This window comes from Amblyomma americanum, chromosome 4 (genome assembly GCF_052857255.1).
Source record: "Amblyomma americanum isolate KBUSLIRL-KWMA chromosome 4, ASM5285725v1, whole genome shotgun sequence".
NCBI classification, from domain to species: domain Eukaryota; kingdom Metazoa; phylum Arthropoda; class Arachnida; order Ixodida; family Ixodidae; genus Amblyomma; species Amblyomma americanum.
Window position 1 is genome coordinate 64,078,465 of NC_135500.1, and position 24,136 is coordinate 64,102,600.

Below are 24,136 nucleotides of genomic sequence, written 5' to 3' on the forward strand. Positions count from 1 at the left end.
TTTCATGCGATAGTGTTGCGCCATGGTGCTCCTCGTGTCCTGATCAGCGACCGTGGGAACACATTTTTGTCCCATGTGCTTCAAGAGGTCCTTCGCGCCACCAACACTGTCCACAAGACATGTTCTAGCTACCATCCTCAAACCAACGGTCTCATCGAGCGCTTTCACCGTACCCTGTCTGATATGATATCTATGTACATTCGGCCTGACCATAAGAACTGGGACAACATTTTACCCTTTGTCACCTTTGCCTACAATTCCGCAGTTCAACGCACCACTGGCTACAGCCCTTTCTTCTTGGTTTATGGCCATGTTCCATCCTCATTGTTCGATACCGCCTTCTTTTCTGCTCCCGCATCTCCGTCTGCGTCTCTGAGCGAAGAGTTCGCTTCTCGGATGGCATATTGTCGCCACCTCGCCCGCGTCAACACGGAAGCCACTCAGCAAGACCGCAAACACCGCTATGACCTGCACCACCGTACGGTGTCCTTCCGACCCGGCGATGAGGTCCTCCTCTGGACACCCGTCCGCACGCCTGGACTGTGCGCAAAGTTTCTCCAGCGCTTTATCGGACCTTATCTTGTCGTCCAGCAAACATCTCCGGTCAACTACGCCGTTGTTCCCTCGCACCCCGCGTCGCTGCTCTCAAGAAGTGGTTCATGTATCGCGGATGAAACTCTACACCCGTCGCTCCTCTTCTATTTAATCCGCGGTCAGGATGGCCGCTTTCCTCCCGGGGAACTATTTGTGTGAGCGCTTTGCGCGAACTTTCACCTCTTTCATCTGTGTATCCCCATCATCATCATCGTCGCTTGCCTGGGCTCCGGGGAGCGCGCGCTGTGTGGCCGGCTGTTCACGAATAAAAAGACGCCTGTGCAAGCGGTGGCTCACAAGATATATATATTGTAGAGCGGTTTATTGGCACGATGGAAGCGCCGGCTACGAAGACCTTGGCACAGGCAATCTACGAGGCAGAGAGCCGAGAGACCAGACACAAGCGGCAGTGTTCCATCCAGCACGAGCATCCAACCGGCGGCGCGAGCGCTTCGTCGTCGTTGGCTTCGGGGCTGGTCCATCTTCATCATTCCAAGTGTCCCGGCGGAAAGAGGGAGCCATACTGGCGACTCAAGGAGAGGAGACTACGAGGGGGCTATAATACGGCTTCAAGCGGCTGACGTGAACGACGTCGCGGCCACGGCGGCGATGGTCCGAAGAAGGTGTCACCGGTTCGATAATGTAGTTGACCGGTGACGTACGCTCCAAGATGCGGTAAGGGCCGATGTGCTTGGCCGAAAATTTGGACGTATTCGGAACAGAGAGCCAGACCAGTGAGCCAGTGGAGAAGTGAACCGCGGGCGTGTCTTGATCGGAAGCATGGGTACGGAGACCTTGATGTTCGGCGGTGAAGGAGCGAGCCAACTGGCGGCACTGCTCAGCATGGCGGGTGATGTCAGAGAGGGAAGCATATTTCGAGCTTTCGGGGTTGTAGGGAAGGATTGTATCCAACATACAAGAAGGTTCGCGTCCGAATAAAAGAAAGAATGGGGAAAAGCCCGTGGTTGCTTGAGAGGCGTTGTTATATGCATAGGTGACGAACGGAAGAACCTGATCCCAATTGGAGCTGTCGGAGTGAATGTACATGGCGATCATGCCCCCAGAGTACGGTTGAAGCGTTCGGTGAGGGCGTTGGTTTGAGGGTGGTAAGCAGTAGTGGTGCGGTGGACTGTGTGGCACGCAGCGAGAAGCTCGTGAAGAACTTCAGACAAGAAAACACGGCCGCGGTCACTGAGAAGTTCGCGAGGAGCGCCGTGACGCAGGACAAAGTGATGAAGAAGGAAGAAGGCTACATCGCGAGCAGTAGCCGCAGGTAGGGCAGCGGTCTCAGCATACCGAGTGAGGTGGTCCACGGCGACTATGATCCAGCGATTCCCAGCGGTCGTGAAGGGAAGTGGCCCATATAGGTCGATGCCCATACGATCAAAAGGGCGAGCCGGACACGGTATTGGCTGTAACGGGGCATTCGAAGGGCGAGGTGTCGACTTCCGCTGCTGACAGGCCGTGCAGGAGCGAACGTAGCGACGAACGAAGTTGTACATGCCTCGCCAATAGTACCTCTGGCGTAGTCGCTCGTACGTTTTCAGCGAGCCAGCGTGGGCGCTCTGAAAATCTGCATGGTGGTGTTCACAAATCTCAGTGCGGAGATGTCGGGGAATCACGAGAAGCCACTTGCGGCCATCTGGATGATAGTTGCGCCGGTACAGAAGACCGTCGCGAAGGGCAAAATGGGAAGCCTGGCGACGAAGTGCTCGAGGGAAGGTGGCCGTAGAGGGTGCACGAAGTACGTCGAGCAACGATGAAATCCATGGATCTTGGCGTTGTTGATGGGGCATGTCCATGGTAGTGAGCGCTGCGAGTAGGGATGCAGATATTGGCGAAGAGGGCGCAGGAGAGGGCAGTGGGGAGCGGGACAAGGCGTCGGCGTCGGAGTGCTCGCGGCCCGATCGGTAAACTACGGTGATATCGAATTCCTGAAGACGGAGGGCCCAGCGGCCTAGGCGCCCTGAGGGATCTTTGAGTGAAGCCAACCAGCACAAAGCGTGATGATCGGTGACGACGGTGAACGGGCGGCCATATAAGTATGGGCGGAATTTTGTTAGAGCCCACACTACGGCGAGACACTCCTTTTCCGTCACGGTGTAGTTCGACTCAGCCTTGGTGAGGGCACGGCTGGCGTACGCAACGACGTATTCAGGAAATTCGGGCTTACGTTGGGCAAGGACAGCCCCGAGGCCGATTCCGCTTGCGTCGGTGTGCACTTCAGTAGGGGCACTGGGGTCGTAGTGTCGAAGGATAGGTGGTGAGGTGAGAAAACGACGGAGCGCAGCAAAAGCGTCGTCGCAGGCCCAGTCCCACGTAGACAGGTCGGCGGGACCATTAAGAAGTTTGGTCAGGGGCGCGACGATGGAGGCGAAATTGGGAACAAATCGCCGAAAATAGGAGCAGAGACCCACAAATCGGCGCACTTGTTTTGTAGAAGTCGGTTTAGGGAAGTCAGCGACAGCACGGAGTTTGTCAGGATCGGGCAGGACGCCGTCTTTGGAGACGAGGTGGCCGAGTATTGTCAGCTGCCGGGCACCAAAGTGACATTTTTTGAGATTAAGTTGAAGGCCAGCATTGGTGAGGCAGCTCAGTATCTGGCGCAAGCGCTTGAGATGCGTCGGAAAATCGGGCGAAAACACGACAACATCATCTAAGTAGCAGAGACAAACAGTCCACTTCAGGCCGCGCAAGATGTTGTCCATCATTCGTTCGTTCAAACGTTGCGGGAGCGTTACAGAGGCCGAATGGCATCACGTTGAACTCAGAGTCCGTCAGGGGTGACGAACGCCGTTTTAGGACGGTCGGACTCAGCCATCGGGACTTGCCAATAGCCGGAACGGAGATCCAGGGAGAACTCGGCGCCTCGCAAGCAGTCAAGGGCGTCGTCAATACGTGGTAGTGGGTAGACGTCTTTGCACGTAATTTTGTTGAGCCGGCGATAGTCCACACAAAATCGTATCGAGCCATCCATCTTTTTAACCAGGACGACTGGGGACGACCAAGGACTGGCGGAAGGTTGAATAATGCCGCGTTGTAGCATGTCGTCAACTTGCTCAGTTATGACGCGGCGCTCGGGAGGCGACACACGGTAGGGGCGCTGACGGAGAGGAGCATGGGTTCCGGTGTCAATGTGGTGCTCGACAGTGGTCGCACGGCCCAAGGAAGTCGACTGGTGGTCAAACGATGAGCGAAACTGGTTGAGCAGGGCAAGGAGCTGCGCGCGGTGAGCAGTGTCGAGAGCGCGGTCAATGCAGCGGTCGAAAATGTCCGATGACAAAGCTGGAGTAGCACCACGTGGGGTGAGGGCAGCGACTTCGGCACTGGAGGAGGTTACATCAGTGTCGAAGGAAGAGATCAAAGCAGCGGTTTCAAAATGGCCGAGGCACTCGCCACGGAGCAGGGAGAGCGCGGAGAATGAGGTGTTAGAGACGAGGATGGCGGCAGCACCGTGGTGAATGTCGATGACGGCGAAGGGAAGACATAGGTGTCGGCGAGAGGCAAGTACAGGGGAAGGCATGAAGAGAACGGTGGCGTCAAAAACTGAGGCGGCGCAAACAGGGACAAGCACGGCACTGTCAGGGGGAATGTCAGTGTCCTCGGCGACAACAAGCTTAGCAGCACAACGAGTCGGAGGCTCGTCGAGGAGCGCATCGCAGAGTGGAGAGAAGACGACGTGCGCACGGGCACAGTCAATGACGGCACTGTGCAGGGAGAGAAAATCCTATCCAAGGATGACGTCATGGGAGCTGGCACGGAGGACTAAAAATTCGACAACATACAAAACATCGGCGATGACGACGCGTACTGTGCAAGCGGCAGAGGGATGAACGGTATCGGCGCTGGCGGTACGGAGTGAGAGTCCAGAAGATGGGGTTGTAACTTTGCGAAGCGAGCGGCAGAAGTTTTCGTGAATAACAGAAACGGTGGCCCCAGTGTCCACAAGCGCAAGTGTCTTGACTCCGTCGACAAAAACGTCAAGAAGGTTCGGCGGCGAAAGGCGAGGACTTAAGCAGGGCGATGAGTGCGCAGTTCGTGCCCCCGGAACTGCGGCTGCTAGTTTTTCGAATCGGCGCGGACGTTGCGACGCCTCATGGGCGACAATGAGCGGCGGCGAGGCGAAGGCGAGCGTTGGGAAACGTAGAACTGGCGACCGTGCTCGCGGTCAGTAGAGGTCTCCTGAGGTTGTGGTCCGAAACGTGGGCGAAAGGTACGGTCTGCATCAGGGTAGTCTGGCAGAGGGTGGACAGGCGCATTCAGAGTACGTCGACAGAGGCGCGCGACGTGGCCCGGAAGACCGCAGGCGTAGCATATCGGTCGATTGTGAGCCGTGCGCCAAGGGTTGTAGGCAGGGGGCGTGAAGCGGGTCCGTGGAGCAGCAGACGCAGGCACCACTTGAGGAACGTACGTATAAGCCTGCGGTCGCGGTGGTCGCGCGACAGCCTCGGCATACGTGAGAGGCACGGGAGTGGGGGCAGGCGGCACTTCAACTGGAGGACAGTAGCTGAACGGAGCAGCAACAGGTGGTGGCGGGGTCGGGGGAAGGCCGACCTGGGGATCCAAGGGGGCTGGTTGTGGAAGAGGAGGGAGGGCGTCAGCGACCGCCTGCGTGATGGCGTGCCGGATCTCAGCGCTGAGGGGGATCGGTGTCTGATGTTGGCGAGATAGGAGCGAGAGCTGCCGGCCGACCTCGTCCCGCACAAAGTCTTTGATGGTAGCAAGTAGATCTGGATTGATGGCCAGGCCGGAGATGGAGTAGGCAGGCGGAGGAGGCCGACGAGCGCAAAACGTTGCTTGCGTAACTCGTCGAAACTCTGGCAAAGGGTATACACCGAGGTAACGGTGGTGGGACTCTTCGCTAACAACAGCTGAAAAGCATCGTCATCGATACCCTTCATGATGTGTTTGATCTTGCCAGCCTCGGACATAGCCGGATCAACACGCTTGCAGAGGTCTACTACGTCTTCAATGTAGCTGGTGAAAGTCTCATCCGTGTGCTGAGCTCGGACGCGCAGGCTTTGCTCAGCGCGCAGTTTCCGCATGCAGGATGGCCGAAAACCTCCGCAAGGGTGCTCTTTAGAACGGCCCAAGTGGGAATGTCGGCCTCGTGGTTGCGGAACCAGAGGTTCGCGACATCGCTGACGTAGAAGATGACGTTGGTAAGCTTGACGCGGTCGTCCCAGTTGTTGTGGCGGCTCACCCGTTCGTAGGATTCCAGCCAATCTTTCACGTCCTGGTCGCTATGGCCGCTGAAGACAGCGGGGTCGCGCTGCCGGACGGCACCGGAGCAGATGACTGGCTGCGACGTGGCGGCGGGCTGTTGACTGGCCTTGGTAGTGGACATCGGGATGGTGCGGCTGCGAAGGTCCACGGTGATGGTGAAAAGGGGAACACAGCAGCCTCCACCAAATGTAGAGCGGTTTATTGGCACGATGGAAGCGCCGGCTACGAAGACCTTGGCACAGGCAATCTACGAGGCAGAGAGCCGAGAGACCAGACACAAGCGGCAGTGTTCCATCCAGCACGAGCATCCAACCGGCGGCGCGAGCGCTTCGTCGTCGTTGGCTTCGGGGCTGGTTCATCTTCTTCATTCCAATATATATATATATATATATATATATATATATATAATCTCCACCGTGAGGCGGCACCCACTCTCCCTCTACCCCAGCGGAGCCCATCTGGTGGAGCGAGCGGCGACGCCATCTATTGAAGCGCGGCTGCGGCGTTGCTAGGCAACGGCGGCTCAAGGTCGTTCGTGGGCCACGGCATACGGCTGAAGTGCGAACACGCGACGAGCCGAGCTGGCTAGCTGGCTGGCGTAGTATTGCTTTCGCAACAATAAAATATTGGTTGCGAACCCACGCCGACGCGAACAAATAAGCTTCGCTGGCCACCGCGCGAGGTCACTGTGCTATCGCCACACCACAGCTAATCACGCCTCATATTAAACTGCCGCACTTCCGTTGTTGCGAGTGCAGGATGAATAAAAAAATCGCCGGCTAAACCTAGTGTGTACGCGATAGCTGACCAGAAGAGTAGTAGTTAAGTGGTGTTTATGAAACTAAGAATAAAAAGGAAGGAAAAGATTTTTGCTTGCCCCGGAATCTGCCATCGATACTGAAGCACCTGAGCTGGGGCAGCGGAAATAAAGCATAGCAGGCAGAATGGAGAAATGAAATGAAAGAGGTGAGGAGGCAGGAAGAAAGGATAAGGGGAGAGATAATATACGCAAACTATTTACACAATAAGGAATGTTTCCAGGTTGTGCGCGCGATTAGTTAATGATGGAGCAATAAAAACACAGGCGCACAACACTATGTTGACTAGAACTGGAGTGGGCGTCCAGTTGTTAATCGTCCAAGCATATCGCGACGAGCATCGGCGTACGCGGTACAGTGAAGTAGCAGGTGCTCTAGCGTTTCCACTGCACCGCATCCGTCACACATATCACTCGTCGCGATTCCGTGATGCTCCCGTCCCTCCCCGGGCCACACGCAGCCAATGCGTGCGCAGAGGATCATTGCACGTTGCGACCGCGTAAGTGCGCGACAGCCGTTGATGCTGTCGATGCGCTCACCTCCTGCGATGCGTGGGTCGGGGTGCTCCTTTCGGAGAAGGTCGTGGATGGCCGCACGCACGTCCTCCAGCGCAAGGGGCAGATCGCTGGTAGGTAGTTGGTGTGCGGCGGTCGCGAGGTCATCAGCTTCTTCGTTGCCAGCGATGCCGCAGTGACAGGGTACCCACTGTGGACGCACGGCGCATCCTCTCTGCGCGATGCTCTCGATGCGCGAGCGAATTTCCCGCACTAGTGGGGCACCGCGGCCGTTGGATTGCAGGCGGCGGAGGGCCGAGAGTGAGCAGCAGGTCCAACCCGAGCCGGATCCTCATCAACTGTGCCGTGGTGGAGGAGCACAGGAGGGTTGCGTGTTGCTGGCTGTGCAGTGGCAGGGCGGGGATGGTAGTCGCCGCTGCAAGGGAGCAGCTGTCGCGGGCCAGTGAGCCGTCGGAGTACACGAGGAGATGGTCCTGGAGCTCCTCGTGTATGACTGCTCTGGCCAGCTGCTGCACAACACACAGGGGTGTGCTCCGCTTTCCCGCAATGCCGACGATCTCTCGATGTACCTGCAAGGCACCAGGCCAGGGCGCGCAGGAGACGTAGGGGGGTGGGCCTTGTGTCAATTGCTCATACTCGAGCAGCGCCGCGCCCATTCGTGAGCGCGGGTGCGAGCGCATACGCTGCAGCAGCGAGCCGCCGTCCGGTGTGTGGTGAAGCCGGTCGATGTGATTCAGTGCCCTGCGCGCTGCTTGGAGCTCAAGTGGCCACAATTCTGTCTCGGCCAACGTTGCGGAGCACAGTTGGCCGTGGCTTCGCTCGCAGCTTGTCGCTGTCGTTTCTCCGCTTCTTGATGGCGTTGTTTGGCGAGCCGTTCCTCCCGTTGTTCCGGCGTCTCGGCCGCGCGCTTGGCATTCCTGGCTTCTTGGGCTTGTTGTCGACACGCCTTATACCATGCCGCAGCTTTGGAATTTGTCGACGTGGCTTCCCGCAGTCGATGTCGGTCGCAGTATATATGCGGCCTTTTCACTTCTTCACCAATCGTTCATATGAAGAACGTTGTTGTTGTTGATGCGACTGCAGGAAGAATGAAAAGGAAAATGCACGGGTCTGCCCACTGGCTCAAGCTGAGCTACAATCGCTGTCACGTGCGGATAATAGAATTGAAAGAGATGTGAAAGCAAACATTGAAGGAAAGGACGCGCGTCGCAACAACCGCTTCATCCGAAGCGATGACGACGGTTTAGCACCAGATACCCCCGGTGACAAGGAGCGCTCACCAGATGTTTGAGGGCCCCTAGTTCCCAGCCCCGTAAGGCCAGGAAGCCACCTCCCCCACAATCCCCTGAAGAACGAGTGGTTCGCACACTGTTTATGAAGTGGCCGACCAATAGACAGCTTTAGTTGAACAAAGCCACGGTACCGCTGGGCTCACGGTAGCATGGCAAGCGGTAGCGGAGCGCTGAGTCCGAAATCTTTGTTACTTGCGCGTGAAACGAATTTCCCTTAGCGGAGGATGGCTCTCGTAGCGTCATCTGTGCACCTAAACTAGAACCACTGCATCTGATGAACTATATAGGGTCAATATTTCGGGCCATACTGTGAAACATAATCTTTATTGTACCATTTTATATGCAGTTGAAAATAATTCAGGCAGCAGAAATGTTTTTAACATATATTGATGTACTTCGACAGGTCAGGTCTTCTCGATATCCAAAGCAAGCCAACAGCAGCTCTAGGTAAGGTTGTAATAGTTTTTCCCGGTGTTGATCTTGATTTCACGGGCCACTGTACGTATGTAAGTACATATTTTACATGTGCTACATCTACAAAGACGATGCCAAAGCCGAATTAGCACCTCTGGCGGAAAAAGTCGACAACGAACTCTGCGTGCTTGCCTCGCTGGGGGCAGCCGTCTTGCTTCGCTGCCGGGGACCGTCTAGCTAGGCTCGCTCCGCTAGGGTCGTCAGTGAGCGGAACGGGAGGTGCGCTCCAGTAGCCCGCTCAGGGCCAAGAGGGCTGCGCATGCGCAGTTGTGTTCCCGCTGGGCTGCCTGAGCGGAGCGGGATCCCACCCCGGTCAACTAAAACTGTCTAATAACGCGCATCTGTTGTCAACTGCGCATGCGCGACGCGCGCAGCGAGGCTGCGCAGTCGGCAGCGGCGACAGCGCAACTCTGACGTCACGCGCGGCGCACCTTTGTCTCGGTGCAAGCGCATTAACGGCTCCGGCTCGGCCTGGTGACCCCGGGTTTACATGGCGTAAAGAAGCTATCGCTTGAAAGCGAAAGTGCATGTGCCTGCCCACTGGCTCAAGCTGAGCCACAGTCGCTGTCACGTGCGAGAGGAAACATGCGAGAGGAAAGATCGAAAGGCAGGACGGCGCGTCCCAACAACCGCGTCATCTGGAGCGACGACGACGGTTTAGCAGCAGATCCCCCCCCCCCCCCCCCCCTCGGTGAGAAGGAGCCCTCGCGACTAAGCCCTGAAGGCCAGGAAGCCACCGTATCACCCATCTCCGTACTTTCGCGCTGTGCATTGACCTTCGCCGTGTTCTTGTTTTGTTTATTGGTTTAATAGAGTCTAACGTCCAAAACCGACTCAGACTATGAGGTACGCCGTAGTGAAGGGCTCCGAAAATTTCGACCACATGGGGTTCTTTAACGTGCACTCACATCGCCCAGTACACCGGCCCATAGAATTTCGCCTCGATCGAAATTCGACCGCCACGGCTGGTATCGAACCCGCGTCTTTTGGGCCAGCAGCCGAGCGCCATAACCACTGAGTCCCCGCGGCGTTCTTCAAGTTTCTTGACGCTGTTGTCTCCATAGATATCTTTTACAGTGACATAACTCCTGGCATCACCATCACCGTAGTAGTCCAGGTACTTCAAGCCTCTTGTTGCTTGTGACCTTTCAAATATCCTGTACAAGCCAACTGTCTCCATATTAGCTTGGAATAAAACTGTATTATGGCTTAACTTGCTCTTAGTTTTGCAAGCCTTGCATGTGCTGGAAAGTGCATCAGCACCGATAACTTTTCCTTAGTCAACAGAAATCACAGACACACAACCGTTCAAAGAAGAATGCCCACGCTTCTGCCATCTTACATCACGTGAAACATCGCACTCATTGCTCCCCACCACACGACAATCTTCTACGGCAACATTACCCATCAACTCCGACGCTACTGTTCCAGCCACTGCTGAGAGCCGAGAAGATATTCTATCGTAGGCGGAATGACGCGAAGAGGGAGGCATGCTCATCACCTTACGGAAAGTTGACGCACCTGCATGCCATTTTCTCAACTGCCGCATCGTGTACACCAGAGAACATTGTTCTCATTTGCACGCACCACCTTTTTCGATGTGTCAAATGAACGCTCGAAGCCACACTCCGCACACACCACCGCACAGGTATCCCTTGGTCAGAGCGTTCTTCTAGCGTAGGTGCTGTATGCTTGCATTCAGTTCATGCCAGTAAGGAAGACACATAAGAAAGGATATCAGTCAACAGTCCTGTTCCTTTGGAGTGTAGAATTTAAACGTTTAAACGTTTTTGTTATGTTCCCAAGTTCCTTGGCACTCGCTGAAACATCCGCTTCTGTAGCTGATAAGACGGACGCCGCGTCGTCTCTCGATTCCCAGCAAACATGCGTTTCCACCTTTTCTGAGCTCTTAACTTATACATACCTGAAGATATAGTCTGAATGCTCCGAATGCTGTACTTCAGCACGTGATGAAGTCGCAACGCGCTACTTTGCTACTTCAACAGCGTCTAAACAAACGACAGACGAAGGTAAACACCAAACATTCTTCGAGCGTCAAGCGTCCCCCTTGTGGCTGCATTAAAAGATTGTAAAAGAATATTGAATGAATGAATGAGCTGTTTATTTAGAAAGAGAGGCTCAAGGCCGTTTGTTGGGGATTGGGTTGTTAAGGAAGGGATAAGCAGGGGTATACTGATACATGAAGGGACGGCATGGGTGCTCTATCCACGCTTTACATTGCTTTGTAGAGGCCACTTAGCATATTTGCCAATAACTTCCCAGATGCCGTTCGCTCCGGCTCTGGTCAATGTTCGAAATTCATCGCCATCGGTGGGAAAACCAAGCTTGGCGACAAGGTCGTCGCGACCCTTACGAAACTGTGAACAATGCCAAACTTGGTGGTACAGGTCAGCAAGACACATACAACCACAGTACGGGCACTTCACAACGACAGTATTACCCCCTTGATGGCAGCGAGGGCCGGTAAGCGATTTACGGATGATGTTTTGCGTGTAGTCAGCGTCGGCGATGATCTTATTAATGAAGATCTGCTCATGCCGTGTGCGAGCAGCTGAGGTATCAAGGTAACCCGGAGGTGTAACGGCCGTAACCCGTGCACGGCTTGTTTGGCACGCTGTACTCTGCACGTTTGGACAACCAAGTTGATGGGCATATCAGCAGGGACGTTGGTAACAGCGGGGAATTCCAGCGGAGGAAGGAACGAGACACTCTCCCGAGCCGCGTTGTGAGCAGACTGGTTCCCGTCGTCACCGCCCGTGTGTCCAGGGATGCACGCGAGGCGGATGCGCACGTTGCGTGTTGAGATGGTTCTGATTATAGAAGTAATCTGCTGTGCGATTGGGTGGGTGAGCACCTAGCCTGCCATGAGAAGATGCAACTGTAGGGACGGGTTAGTACGAGTCCTGCTATCAATTCTGAGTCTTGTCAGGTAACAGTTCAAGGCTCACCTCTGTCAGTGAGGTCTCCAGGCTAGGCACCGCTGCCTGCAGCTCGGCTTGCATGTGATCGACGGACTCAAAATCATTGGCCTCGACTCACACTGTTACATCGTCCGCGTAGATTGCGAATCTTGCTGCGCAGTATTGTTCTAGCGTCTTGCTGCCTTCGCCATCGCAGAGTTAAGTCGTAAAGGGCCGAGGATTGAGCCCTGAGGAACTCCCCTGTCGAGGTAGTGTGTGCCAGGGCTCCATTCTTGGGTACCACAGTTGAGACGCACGGGGTCTGCTCAGGAGAAAGTTCCATATACAGTTAAGCGCCCTTTGACTGGGGTAGGCCTGGGCACGCTCCGCAAGGATGATGTTTTGATCGATGTTGTCAAAAGCTTTTCTCGAGACGACCGCGAGAACGTAATCAGGTACGAGGTATCGGGAAGTTCGATTAATGACTCGCCGAAGCAGCCATAAGCAATCCTGTGTACTAAAATTGGGGCGAAAGCCGGTTTGCGCAGGGTGGTATCAAGTTGTGGCGTATTCCAGGTAATATTGAATCCTATTGTTGATTAGTCGCTCAATCAGTTTGCAGACGGTGGAAGTGAGAGCAATTGCTCTGAGGTTGGAAATGGTAGAAGGATCTTTTCTAGGCTTTGGTTTGGGGTTAACCAGTGTTAGCTTGAGCTGCTCCGGCAGATCGCCTGTCTCCCATGAGCTATTTACTGTTTCTAGGAGCTGCGATTGGGCGGCATAAATAAGATATCTAAGCATCTGCCAGCTAACGCCGTCGTGTCCTGGGGCCGAGTGGCTCTTTCTTTGAGCAAGCGCCGCCGACAGTTCCCCTATTGTGAACGGCTTGCCAAGTTCGGGATCTAGCGTAGACACAGTAACTGGATGAAGGTTATCAGGAGGTTGGTCTGCAGCGTATGGAAGGAAGGTTTGGATGAGTTGCTCTTCTACCGAAGACATCGGTTGTTGTACGGAGAGCCCTGCGAAAATGGAAGTCCGTCTTTTGCCTTTTCCAGCCATGTTTCAGCAAAGGGCCCATAGTTTACGGATCCCTTTTCTTGCCCCATCTCAGCGCAGAAGTGGTGCCAGTTTTCTCTGTCTAGGTGAACTGTGTAGTCGCGTATGGTATTGTAGCGGCGACGAAGTTTTAGAGGTACCTTGTGACGCTTGCCGAGTGTACGGTAGCGGTTCGTGAGGACAGAGGAACGTCTCCACAGGTTGAATAAGTGGTTGTCGAGATGAGTGGTTGTGTCGCTACATTCTGTTTCTTCGGTCGCAATCGGTTTATCTGTGGTAACCTCATGAACAAATTGTTGGAAGCTATGACATGTAAAATGTTGCGACACGAAAGCGCAGCCAGTCAAGTGAGGGCAACGTCTTCTTGGTTCGAAGCCGTTTGTTGTTGACACGGATGGCAATGAGGAAGTGATCACAGTTCCATGTAGTATCTAAAATTTCCCAATGTTTTAGCGCGCCAGGGGTTGCAAGAGGGAGGTCCGGTGTAGTGTTGGTTTGTCTAGCGTGAAGGCCGACACGCGTGGGAACATGTGGCTCCTTGCAAAGGCGTAAGTTAGAAAACTCCATGACTTCTTCGAGACGACGCCCCCTGCAGTCGTTCGTGGAGTAACCCCAAATAACGTTTTTGGCATTGAAGTCACCGCCAACAATAACTGGACTGCAGTGATTGCTTGCAATCAGTCGTTGAATCCATTCATATTTGTCTACCCTGAGCTGTGTGGTAAGAGGCCTTTACTAAACAGGCATCAAAATTATTTGTTTACGGCCCGGAGACCTCATTTTTACAATGACGACCTCTCGATATTCATTACTGGCTCTTGAAAGGCGTCGCCTCGCAATATGTGCGTATGAGGACTGCAGCCTGACTAGTTACTATTACTTCACTCGTGTCCTTTGCCTTATGCTCTATAGCAGGATCTGTAAACAACCTGTACCCTAAAAGGCACATGGTCCACGCATTTCCTGAAGCAGGATGGCTAACGCTCTGCACATTTCAATCCGAGATTTAAGGATAGGGCCTTTTTGGCGAAAGCTCCGGCAATTCCACCGTAGAACGGTAGTCTCCCCGAGCCCCATCATGAAGAGGGTTGTTGAGCTTGGGCCGCTCGTTGAGACTGGGCCTTCTTTTTGCGTGGAGTTTCACATTGCTCATTACTGAGGAGAATTTTAACGTGTGATGCCAGAAACATCATTGTTTGCTCGAGTGTGGAAAACGGAGGCATGAAGTCTTGTTGGACCTTGATTTCTCTTTGAATCTCACGTGTTGCTTCGAGTTTGATTTGCGCTGCTGTTTGTGAGAGCTGAGTCGCAGTATCCAATAGCGCTTTAATTGCAGCGTTTTTTTTGGTTGACGTTTCTACGCAAGCTTCTAAATCGGCTCGGTCTTGTGACGGAGCTGTGTAACGATGAGAGCGATCGAGCACTTTTCCTGGTTGAGTGGGATTTTAGAGACTGAATTTCTGCGCGCAGCTGCGCTATCTCCTGCCGAAGAGCGTTGACGAGGTTACTCTCTTGTACAACATAATCTTGCCTATTACGAGCCAATTTTGAGTGTTTCCAAGCTGCTACATCAGCCCTCCGAACGCCTGCTTTTTGCGATGCTGCTCCGGACGCAGGCGTCTCTGGAGCAGTTGCCGGCGTCTCAGAAAAAGTTCGCGGCGTCTCGGAAGGAGTTGGCGGCTCTCTGCTGGGGCAAGCGCGGCTGCCAGCAATGTGCCCTGATGTTTTTTTGACGAGACTCAAAATGGCTCACCATCGCACTCCTCGTCGTGTGTGTGGCGGCGACCGCAGTCTTTGCACACGCTTTCTGTTTTTGTTTTGTTTTGTTTAGGGGGTTTAATGTCCCAAAGCGACTTAGGCTATGAGACGCCGTAGTGAAGGGCTCAAGAAATTTCGACCACCTGGGGTTCTTTAACGTTCACTGACATCGCACAGTACACGGGCCTCTAGAATTTCGCCTCCATCGAAATTCGACTGCCGCGGCCGGGATCGAACCCGCGTCTTTCGGGCCGGCAACCGAGCGCCGTAACCACTCAGCCACCGCGGCGGCTTTGCACACACTTTCCTCGGGGCAGTAATTTGCCATTTGACCAATGTTAAGCAGTTATAGCAAACCATACCTTTCGGCCGATATTCCTCTGCCGTTGTAATTCTCCATGTTGTACTTGACTACTTTTGGCAGTGCAGCTGCATTAAATATGATGATCGCTTTATCAGTTTTCCGCATCTTCTGTAGGTTGATGATTTTTGCTTATTCGCAGCGAAGCCACTGAAATATCGTTTCATTGTCGTCTTGCGGGTCCATGCCGATGACACCGCGCACGACGTTCTTCTTAGAGGTTATGCGTTCTACCTCAATTGGAACGACGATGATATTGTCACCGATAAACGTTCGAAGCACTCAAAACCAGGTTTAACAAGACGTGCTAGCCGTGCAAGACAGCAGGGAGCTCGTGTGATTGTGGAGACGAAAACCTCTAGCCCCGCGAGTGCGCAAGGCATGGCAAGTCCCATCGAAAACAGTTTGGCCGCGGTATGGCCTCACTGGATTGATTGGGACTGTGGCAATATCGTTTCCATCTTTGTAAGCGAGACGAGACAACGATGATGACGTCTTCACAGCGCGCCGTTTCCAGCTCAGCTAATTCATCCTTCGGTGCCATCATTCCTATATCTTGGGCTATTGGATTCCGAGGAATATATTTTGCCATAAACTTTTGTGTGGGCCTAATTATCAGTGCAAAGCGGGGCCGACTCACCCTGTCTTCACGTGTCATCTTGTGGCGCTTGCTGGGGCGTCGACGCTTGCAAGTTGTAAATATGCCGTCTTCGTCACCCATGGTCTCCTCGTATTCAGCTGGTTGATCCAACCCGTTCCCCGGGACGCTGGATTGAAGGATAACTTGCGCCTGTAACATGGCGTTCGCCAGTCTCAAGTAGCCTATCCGGACTAGGATCTGGCGGAAGCGTCCGACTGTGCCATTCTCAACGCCGAGCACTGGCGTTCCAGGCACTGGCACGTAGACTGTAGTCCAGAGTTAGGCCTAGGTCACCGCCATAACGAATTCCGGTAAAAGTGCACTAAAAACGGAGCGGAAGCTCCAAAAAACTGCTCAGCGCACACCAGAACCACTAAGGATAGTATCCAGTCATCCTCAGTATCTAGGCGCACAATTTAACCGTTGATAAAAGGAACAGTTCGCGGAGCGTACGCAAAGCGTGTACCTTCCACCGCGTCCGGAACTCTTCCTCTCAAAGGAATAAAAAGTACATAAACAAACTTAAGAATAGAAGTGTATGTTGCATATGAAGAAATAAAAACACAGTGAATAATTATCATACATAAACATTCCCAGTTTGTGAAACCAGTACCATTAAATGTCGGTTTTGCAATACCCGGATAAGGGTTCAATAACTGGCTGTAACTTCCGAACCAATCTAGATACGAACATACTGTTCTCTGAAACCTGCGCCTGAATGTTTGAAAATTCACAAACGTAAAAATAATGAATATTTGCAAAAAAAACTGGTTTTTGAGTGTGTCCTCCCAGCTTAACAACACTACGCATATAATAAATAAATGGCGATGTCACTCGTGATAGAGCGGACGATCAGCGTCAACTTGTTAAAAGCGTGTCTTTGGAATTGCTCATTTGCTCCTGATGATGCTGCTACAAATGAGCATGTGGCGATTGGGTTTCTATCGTTTGGAGGGGTACCAGTAGTTTTTTATGGTGTAAGAGATGTGCGGGCACAAAGTGGACCATCTTACCGTGCAACGCGTTTGCGAAGCGTCCCGAAAGCCTGTTTTAGCTCTGACCTCCACTTGCGTACAGAGCACCACTCTGACTGCGTCCATGGCCTTCGCGCAACAAGACTGATATGAGCCACGTTGCCGTGTCATAACTGGTGCGGATGCTACTGCGCAGGCGCTCAGGATTCTGCGCCATCCAGCCAGTTCAAAATGTTTACGTCAGTGGTGTTTCAAGGCGATCGGCGGCGTCTCGTAGGGATCTCGCGCCCCACAGTTAGCGCGAGACACGAACTGCGCGCAACGGGTGACGACGTGGTCGCCAGTGCTGTGGCTTCGTCTCCACCGCTTCCGCTCGCAAATGAGGCAGGGGGACAGCTAGCGCCTCAATACTCCGAGTACGGCCTCGACGGAGCTGAGAAAACCAGACAAGACTCGACAGGACGAGATAGGTGTAGAACTATTTAGAGAAAATCGCAAGCATTTGCCGCTCATCCTGATTTCCGCTTGCACATTACATACCTAAGTGGTTTCATTCACACGCCAGAACCTGAATTTTATCTTGAGTGGGACTTTGGTCGAAGCACGGCTCTCGCTTTCGGTCCAGGCACCCGCGTTCAGCCATTTATAATGGAACTGCCATTAAACCAGTGTGGCTGGTGCCACAGAGACGTTACTGTCATCTCTGATAAAACTGCTGCTGGCAATGCAATGGAAAGCACCAGCTAATTAAAGCTTACCTGTGAAGCGGGCTCCCTCCGAGATCCAATATAAGTTTTCCCCAAACGGATACTTTTTGATGTGCCACAACCGGTGGCCGTTCTCATTTGTTACCCTCTTTGCCAGTTCATTGGCCCTTGCTTGAGCGAAGCGATTCAGCTGCATAAAAGAAATCACAAAGAAAGAGAAACCATACACTGTCAGCGACCAGTTTCAAGCATCTAGTTTACCCCACAGGGCATCTGAAACATGCAGAGGATCATGAGTTAGGAAATCACTGTTTCCCGAGCATCCGCAGGTACTTCCCCACAGGGGGAGGTTGATGAGCAGTGCGTCAAAACAGTTTAGTGCGTTTCGCAAGCTCAGTAAGGCTGTCTTGGAGTACCTTATTACGATTTTGGTGGATTTAGTTTGTGATTCAGCCGCCGTTGACCAGCGTTTGTGTGTGATCGACCAGCTCCATAGAGAACGCCTTTCTCTTGGAGTATTCTGCCGCCTCCAGGCTTACTACGTTGGGCTTAGTGGAAAACTGTCTTCGGATCGCTTTTGGATTTGTTTATGTGATTTGTATTGTTTCGATAGAGCTGATGTGTGTTCTGATAGCCTATGTTTGCTCTGATAGCCTATGTTTGCTTATCCTAACATAAATTTACCTGTCGCTGTGGCGGAATGTTTTTCGTACTAAGAGGTCAAATTAGCTGCTATTAGCTCTTGAATCATGTTGTGGATTCCTAGCTGCAGAAGTGTTGCTGTGCTAGTGCAGTGGGGACGGTTTAATGCCACCTTATATGCTTTAGGGATTATCGTGTTTATGTCCTCTACTTCCTTGATTTTGAGCGTTAAGTAAGGGGCCGAGTAGATGACTGTGCTAAACACGAAGGCATGCATGAGTCTTCTAGTGCTATACTTTTTCGTTCCCGTTTATCAATTCGATATCCTGATTAGTAGTGACACTTGATTTACAGTAGATTTGAGATTGTCTTTGGAGATGTGGTATCTCCCATCCGCTTGATCATCCCCAAGATGGTGACATGTTTAACTTCTGCAACCGTGTGGGCGTCAGTGTTTATTCTGATTTGCATTCCTTTTTTCTTCATTCTGGCGTGTTGAAGCGTGAGCGGTTGCGACTTTTGTGCAGGACATCTAAGACCAGTTTTTAGCCTTCTTCTACCACGATGCCTGTGGTTTCGTGAAGTTTCGTTCTATTGTGCATTCATTACCCGTTGTGGTCCAGAGTGTAATATCAATCGCCGTAGAACGAGTGTTCTACATCTGGTAGTTGCTTTAGTTTCCTGGTTAACATAATGATTGTAATCTTTAAAAGGAGTGGTGCTAACGCTCCTCGTTTTGGACTTCCCCTGTTGCCGAGGTTTATGGTGTCTGATTTGAGGGATCCACCGTGCGTTGTTTTATTTATATAGCTGACGGTCCTATGGCCCACATTGAGGTCCTACAGAGAGTTAAGTAAGGCTTTGTGTTTAACGTTGTCGAAAGCTTTAGTCAAGTCTAGAGCAAGTATTGCTCTGGTCCTTTTCTGAAGATGACGTCTAAAACTTCTCTATGTAGTCTGAGCATCGTGTTTTGTGTAGACTGGTAGGGTCTGAAGCCGTGCGTAGTATTTGGGTATTGGTTGTACTCATTTATGTATTTTTGTATCATGTTTAGAACTACGTGTTCCATGAGCTTGCCAATTCAAGAGGTGAGAGAGATGAGTATGAGTTTTTCGAGTGCCAATTTCTTGCCTGGTTTAGGTATGAATGTGATTTTACCAAAGCATCAATGCTGGTGAGTTTTCTATTTGCTGCCGTGAGTTGAACTATGGTCCCATGGCATGTGAGTGTAGCGCAAAATGGGACAAATGATAAAGAAAGACGCACACGACACGCTACACTCACATGCCATGGATCACTATTACCGACCCGCCCAAGTTTCTAGTCTGGTGACCTATGGGCATCTTTTTTTTTCTTGTCGCAATCGCACACATGTTCCAGCCATCTGACCTTGATCTATCGAATCTATCGAGGCTAAGTGTCGCTTTGTCTCGCTTGCGGTCAGCATTTCTTGCTTCTCTAGGGCCACAACAGCGTCCCTTGTTATGGCGCATGCCGCGGCGTCCGCACGCTGTGTAAATGGTGTGTGGGGTTTAAGCCAATGAAGACGCCAAATTTTAGCTGAATGATGCGCAGATCATTATAAAAGATGTACAGCGTTGCGGATTAAGCCAAATAGTAGTAAACAGTTTATAATTATTTTTTTCTGACATGATATTTCGGTTTCAACAGCCAAATGACGGCTGTGATGTGACAGGAGTTTTGAAGTCACGTGAGGCATATAAAAACTTCTGTATGGAAGGTGCTTTATTCCTTTTAATTCGCAACAACTGTTACGCAAGCCTGCCCACAAAAAATGAAAAAGCAGCGAATATATCACAATTTATGCTTGACTCACGTAACCTCAAATCCTCTGTCACAGCACAACCGTCGTTAAGTTGTTGAAGCCGAAACAAAAAGGCGAGGAAAAAATTAAAGTATAAATAAGTCGGCTGGTTTACGTGTATTGCACGTCGTGACTCATATACACCATTGGCTTGCGTACCATCCCACACAAAAAAAATATCATCCTAAAATTTGGTGTCTCCAATCCTTTAACGTCCCGAAGGGACACATGGCGCTATGATCGCTTTAGCGGAACGCTTCGGATTATTTTCCATTGCCTGGGGTTTTAAACTTGCCTTTACACTGAGGAGCGCACGGGCGTTTTCGCACTTCCCCTCAGCCGAAGAGCGCCCTCCGCAGGCAAGATCCAATCCCGCGACCTTGGGATCAGCAGTCAAACCCTAAAACCACTGAGCCACAGTGATGGGTGTTTCGACACTTTAGTTCCCAGATAATACCGATCTCTGCCTTTCGGCTTCAGCACTGGGCGATAACGGAACGAAGACTATATTTCCTTGTAATTTTTCAGAAAGTCTGTTTTTTTTTTCGAAGTAGTCTTCGTAGTCAGCATGTTCTCAATGTTCAGAGACCACTCTGCGCTAGCTCGCGAAGTATCGGATATCACTTTTGTGTTGTCTCGTTCTTTCTTCGAAGAAAGAAACGACTTTCAATTGAATGAAAGATACGACAGAAGAATCAATAAGAATGAACAGCCCCAGCGTCTCATGTTCCCTTTTTGTGTCGTCCGCTAGGTTTGCGCTGTTTTTCTTCGTGAAGGAACTATCGTCCAGGACACTACAGTCAACCACTGGAAGAGACTCCTACTTCAGCCGCTGCAGATGCAGAACACACCAAAACAGCAAAAGCCGCTCCAAGGCCACCTCCCCCCAGTGTACGCTAAAGGCCTTCGGCCTGCACCTCGGATAAGAGAAAAGAAAAACCTTTGACGACGTTTAATGTCCTCGTACCACTGGTGGCGCAGTGGTGCAACAGTTAAGCGAAGCGCCATTGGCCCGGCAGGTGGCTGTTTCAAACACAGCCATCAAGCATCATGTTTCAGCTTCAGTTTATTTCCCACAGCAAGTACTGGACATGTACAAGGTGTGGTGAGGGAGGCGGGAAAAAAGCGCGTCAAAGCAGCTTGACTGACCCCGTCCCCTCGTTCAATATGGAGCAAAAGCACGAGAGTTAACAAACATGGTACATACATACAAAGGATACAATATTTGAGAGCAAAAATTTCACATAAAAATATTATACGCTTTGAGACAAATGGAAAACAATAAACAATACATTCGTAGAATTACAGTCATACCATACAGTATCCATTAGTAATTTCCAATATTTTTTTATTCGCAAGAACGCGCAGCTGTCTCGGTTAGATGGTGTTTGTTTAGTGTACCTGAGAGGCTATTTTTAACGTCTGAAAACCAGTTTGGGCGCGCTCATGAAACGTGCCAATATTCACGATAGCGTCTAGAACGATATGACATATTGATCTGCAAGTTGGCAGCACCTCGCAATGTTGCTCTATTTTTCCGGATTTCTGATTTAAGGTATGCCAGCAGCTGATGCTCATAGAGGGTGTAAAATTTTGCAACCTTCAATTTGAAGAATAGATCAGAAGTGTGGGGCATTGTACGCGGAGTTTGCAACTGCTCGTATCGCATCTTTTTTTTTTGTGGTGTAACCAACCTGCTGACTGAATTTTTGGTACCATTACCCCAAACCAAATGACAGTAATGCAAATCAGATGCCAAAAGTGTGTTGTAGTGTACGAGATTTTGTGGGAAAGTCAAAGAGTTCTGTAGTTTTCTCAGTACAGCTAGTGCTTTGCATAGTTTAGTTTGCATGCCACCGTGTGAAAATCCCATGGCATGTGTTCATGAAAAACGAGACCCACAGTTTTAGCTGTAGAAAAAAATCTATTATGCTATTATTGCATTTCAGGGGATTAGGGTGAACATTTTTCTGCTTGGTTTGAAAGAGAACCGCTTTTGATTTCCAGAAGTTTATTTGCAGACCCTTTACGCTTGACTATTTCGAAGTTCTGAAAGGCGCAAAAGACACACACATAGGAAAAAGGCGGGATGACACAAGAGCGCCTCTTTTTTAAGATCTTGCAGATCCGTCTCGTATGACCCCATGATGGTTGCACTCCACCAAAAACGGCTTGTACTTCTCGTAGGATGATGCGATGCTTGAGGCAGTAGGTAAAGATCCTGGCATGACATGTGGAAACTGCGATGAGGTTCGTGCAGGATATGACAGGCGTATGTGCGAGTGGTGAACACAGAAAAGAGCCGAGAGTAGAAGAAATGCGTTGCAGAAGAACTTGATTTGGGGCTAGTTGGTTCATGATCGAAGTTCTGAAAGGCGCTCTGAAAGGCGCAAAAGACACACACACAGGAAAAAATGGGGATGACACAAAGAGCGCCTAACAAGAGAGGCGCTCCAAATCAAGTTCTTCTGCAACGCTTGACTATTTCCCCAAATTTTCCAAGAATATATTGGCGGTTTCGACAAGGCCATTTGAACTGCTTCTGTGAACAATGTGCTTGTGTCGTCGACATAAATAATATAATTTAAAATGCTGTCTAGACATACAAGGTCATTGAAGTGGACACTGAAAAAGAGGGGGCCCATAATACTACCTTGAGGCATTCCGTGTTTAATTTTTTTGCAGCGAGGACATTTCATTGTTATTACATGTTATTTGATGTCGACTTGTCACATAGCTTTTAAACATACTAAAAGCAACTCCACGAATACCATATCAAGACAATCGTTTTAGTAAAATATCATGAGTGAGTCTGTCCAATGCCTTGGAATTCTCATCAAAGACGCCTAACGTCAGTTTTCTCGGCTTCATATTATCAAAAATCAACTCTTCTTAATGAAGTAGAGGTGTTTCAGTACATCGACCTGTCCGGAATCCATATTGCAATGATGCAATAACAGAATTTGCGTGAAAGGAAGAAGTGAGTCTTTGGAATATTATTTTTTCTACAGGTTTTGAAAGTATTGGTAATATTGAGATAGGCCTATATTTCCTAGGTTATCTTTCTCTCCACTTTGTACACAATTGTCACTTTGGCATTGTATAATTGCTCAGGAAATACACCGACAGACAGTACTAGGTTGCGAATGTCTATTAAGTATGGCATGATAAGATCAATAACGAAGCTAATTGGCTGCATTTTTATTCCGTCTATAACCTCGTACTTGCTTCTCTTCAACGCAGAACATAGATAGAGGAATTCGCACTTGTATGTAGAATGCAAAAGTACTGATTGTTCTAATGGGGCAGGTATAGATACTGCAAAGCTTCCGCGTTGTAAGCACCGTTGACTAATGATAAAAAAATAATCATTGAATTTTCCGGTCAGTTCTTTTTCCTTGTACTGCTGACCATCTATTTTTATTTCTAGAGTTCTTGCCTCAACCTTCGAGGGCAGAATTTAAGTTCCTTCGAAGTTTGTTTAGAATCCGTAGTTCTGTGGAATATATCCGGATAATATTCGCGCTTTGCGTGTTTCAAGCACTTATTTAACTTTTTTATATTTTGTAACGGCGTTTAGAACTTCAAGGTCCAGACTGTAAAGGAAACTTAAAGGAGCTGTAAAGAAGCGGAAGTGTTTCTTTTTGTGTAATATCGTGGATAATAAGAATTTGTGCGCAAGTTTTTGCAGGCATAATTTCTTATTCGGCAACGAGATATATAGGTAAATAATCACTAATTGCTGCTCTTACAGTTCCACTGACAATCAGCAGAGAAATTGGTAATAAATAAGTCAATCGCAGTTGAGCCATTAGCAGCAATGCGTGCTGGGATTTGCAAAACGTTGCAAAGGGAATCTGACTGAAGGATTATTACCAAGTCGTTTTGTTTCACCGTGTGCGACAGAATGTGTATGTTCAGACCACCGCCAAGAACTCTAGTATATTTGCATTAATTTACAAAGGAAAACAGCTTTTCCAAGTAAGCAAAAACTCGTTTAGGTCACTATCAGGCGGCCTGTACATGACCGAGGACACGAAACTTCCACTCTATGCACAAATAGTTTCATAATGTTCTGTAGACAATGACGGGTCGCTCAAAATTTCGCAACTATTTTCGCACTTCAGGTATAAACAAACGCTACCCCCTCGTTTATACTCATGGGTTAGCAAAACTGGGTTGCACCCAATAAGATGCATAACATCAATGGCGTCACTGTACCACGTTTCGGTCATCATGATGACCGTGAAATCAGATTGAAATTCTTCCAAAAGTGCACAAAAATCATCATTACAATTTCAAGCTGACTGTATATTCGGATGCAAAAATGTAA

General features: G+C 50.5%; 1 protein-coding gene across 1 annotated transcript in view; it reads right to left on the bottom strand.

The window, feature by feature from the left end:
* Positions 1–24,136, bottom strand: part of LOC144127998 (Golgi-associated plant pathogenesis-related protein 1-like) — a 66,797-nt gene that overhangs the window by 20,254 nt on the left and 22,407 nt on the right. Inside the window, exon 4 of the mRNA XM_077661045.1 lies at positions 17,388–17,526. Within this exon, the coding sequence (XP_077517171.1) occupies positions 17,388–17,526 (139 nt within the window). The remainder of the gene's footprint in view (positions 1–17,387; positions 17,527–24,136) is intronic.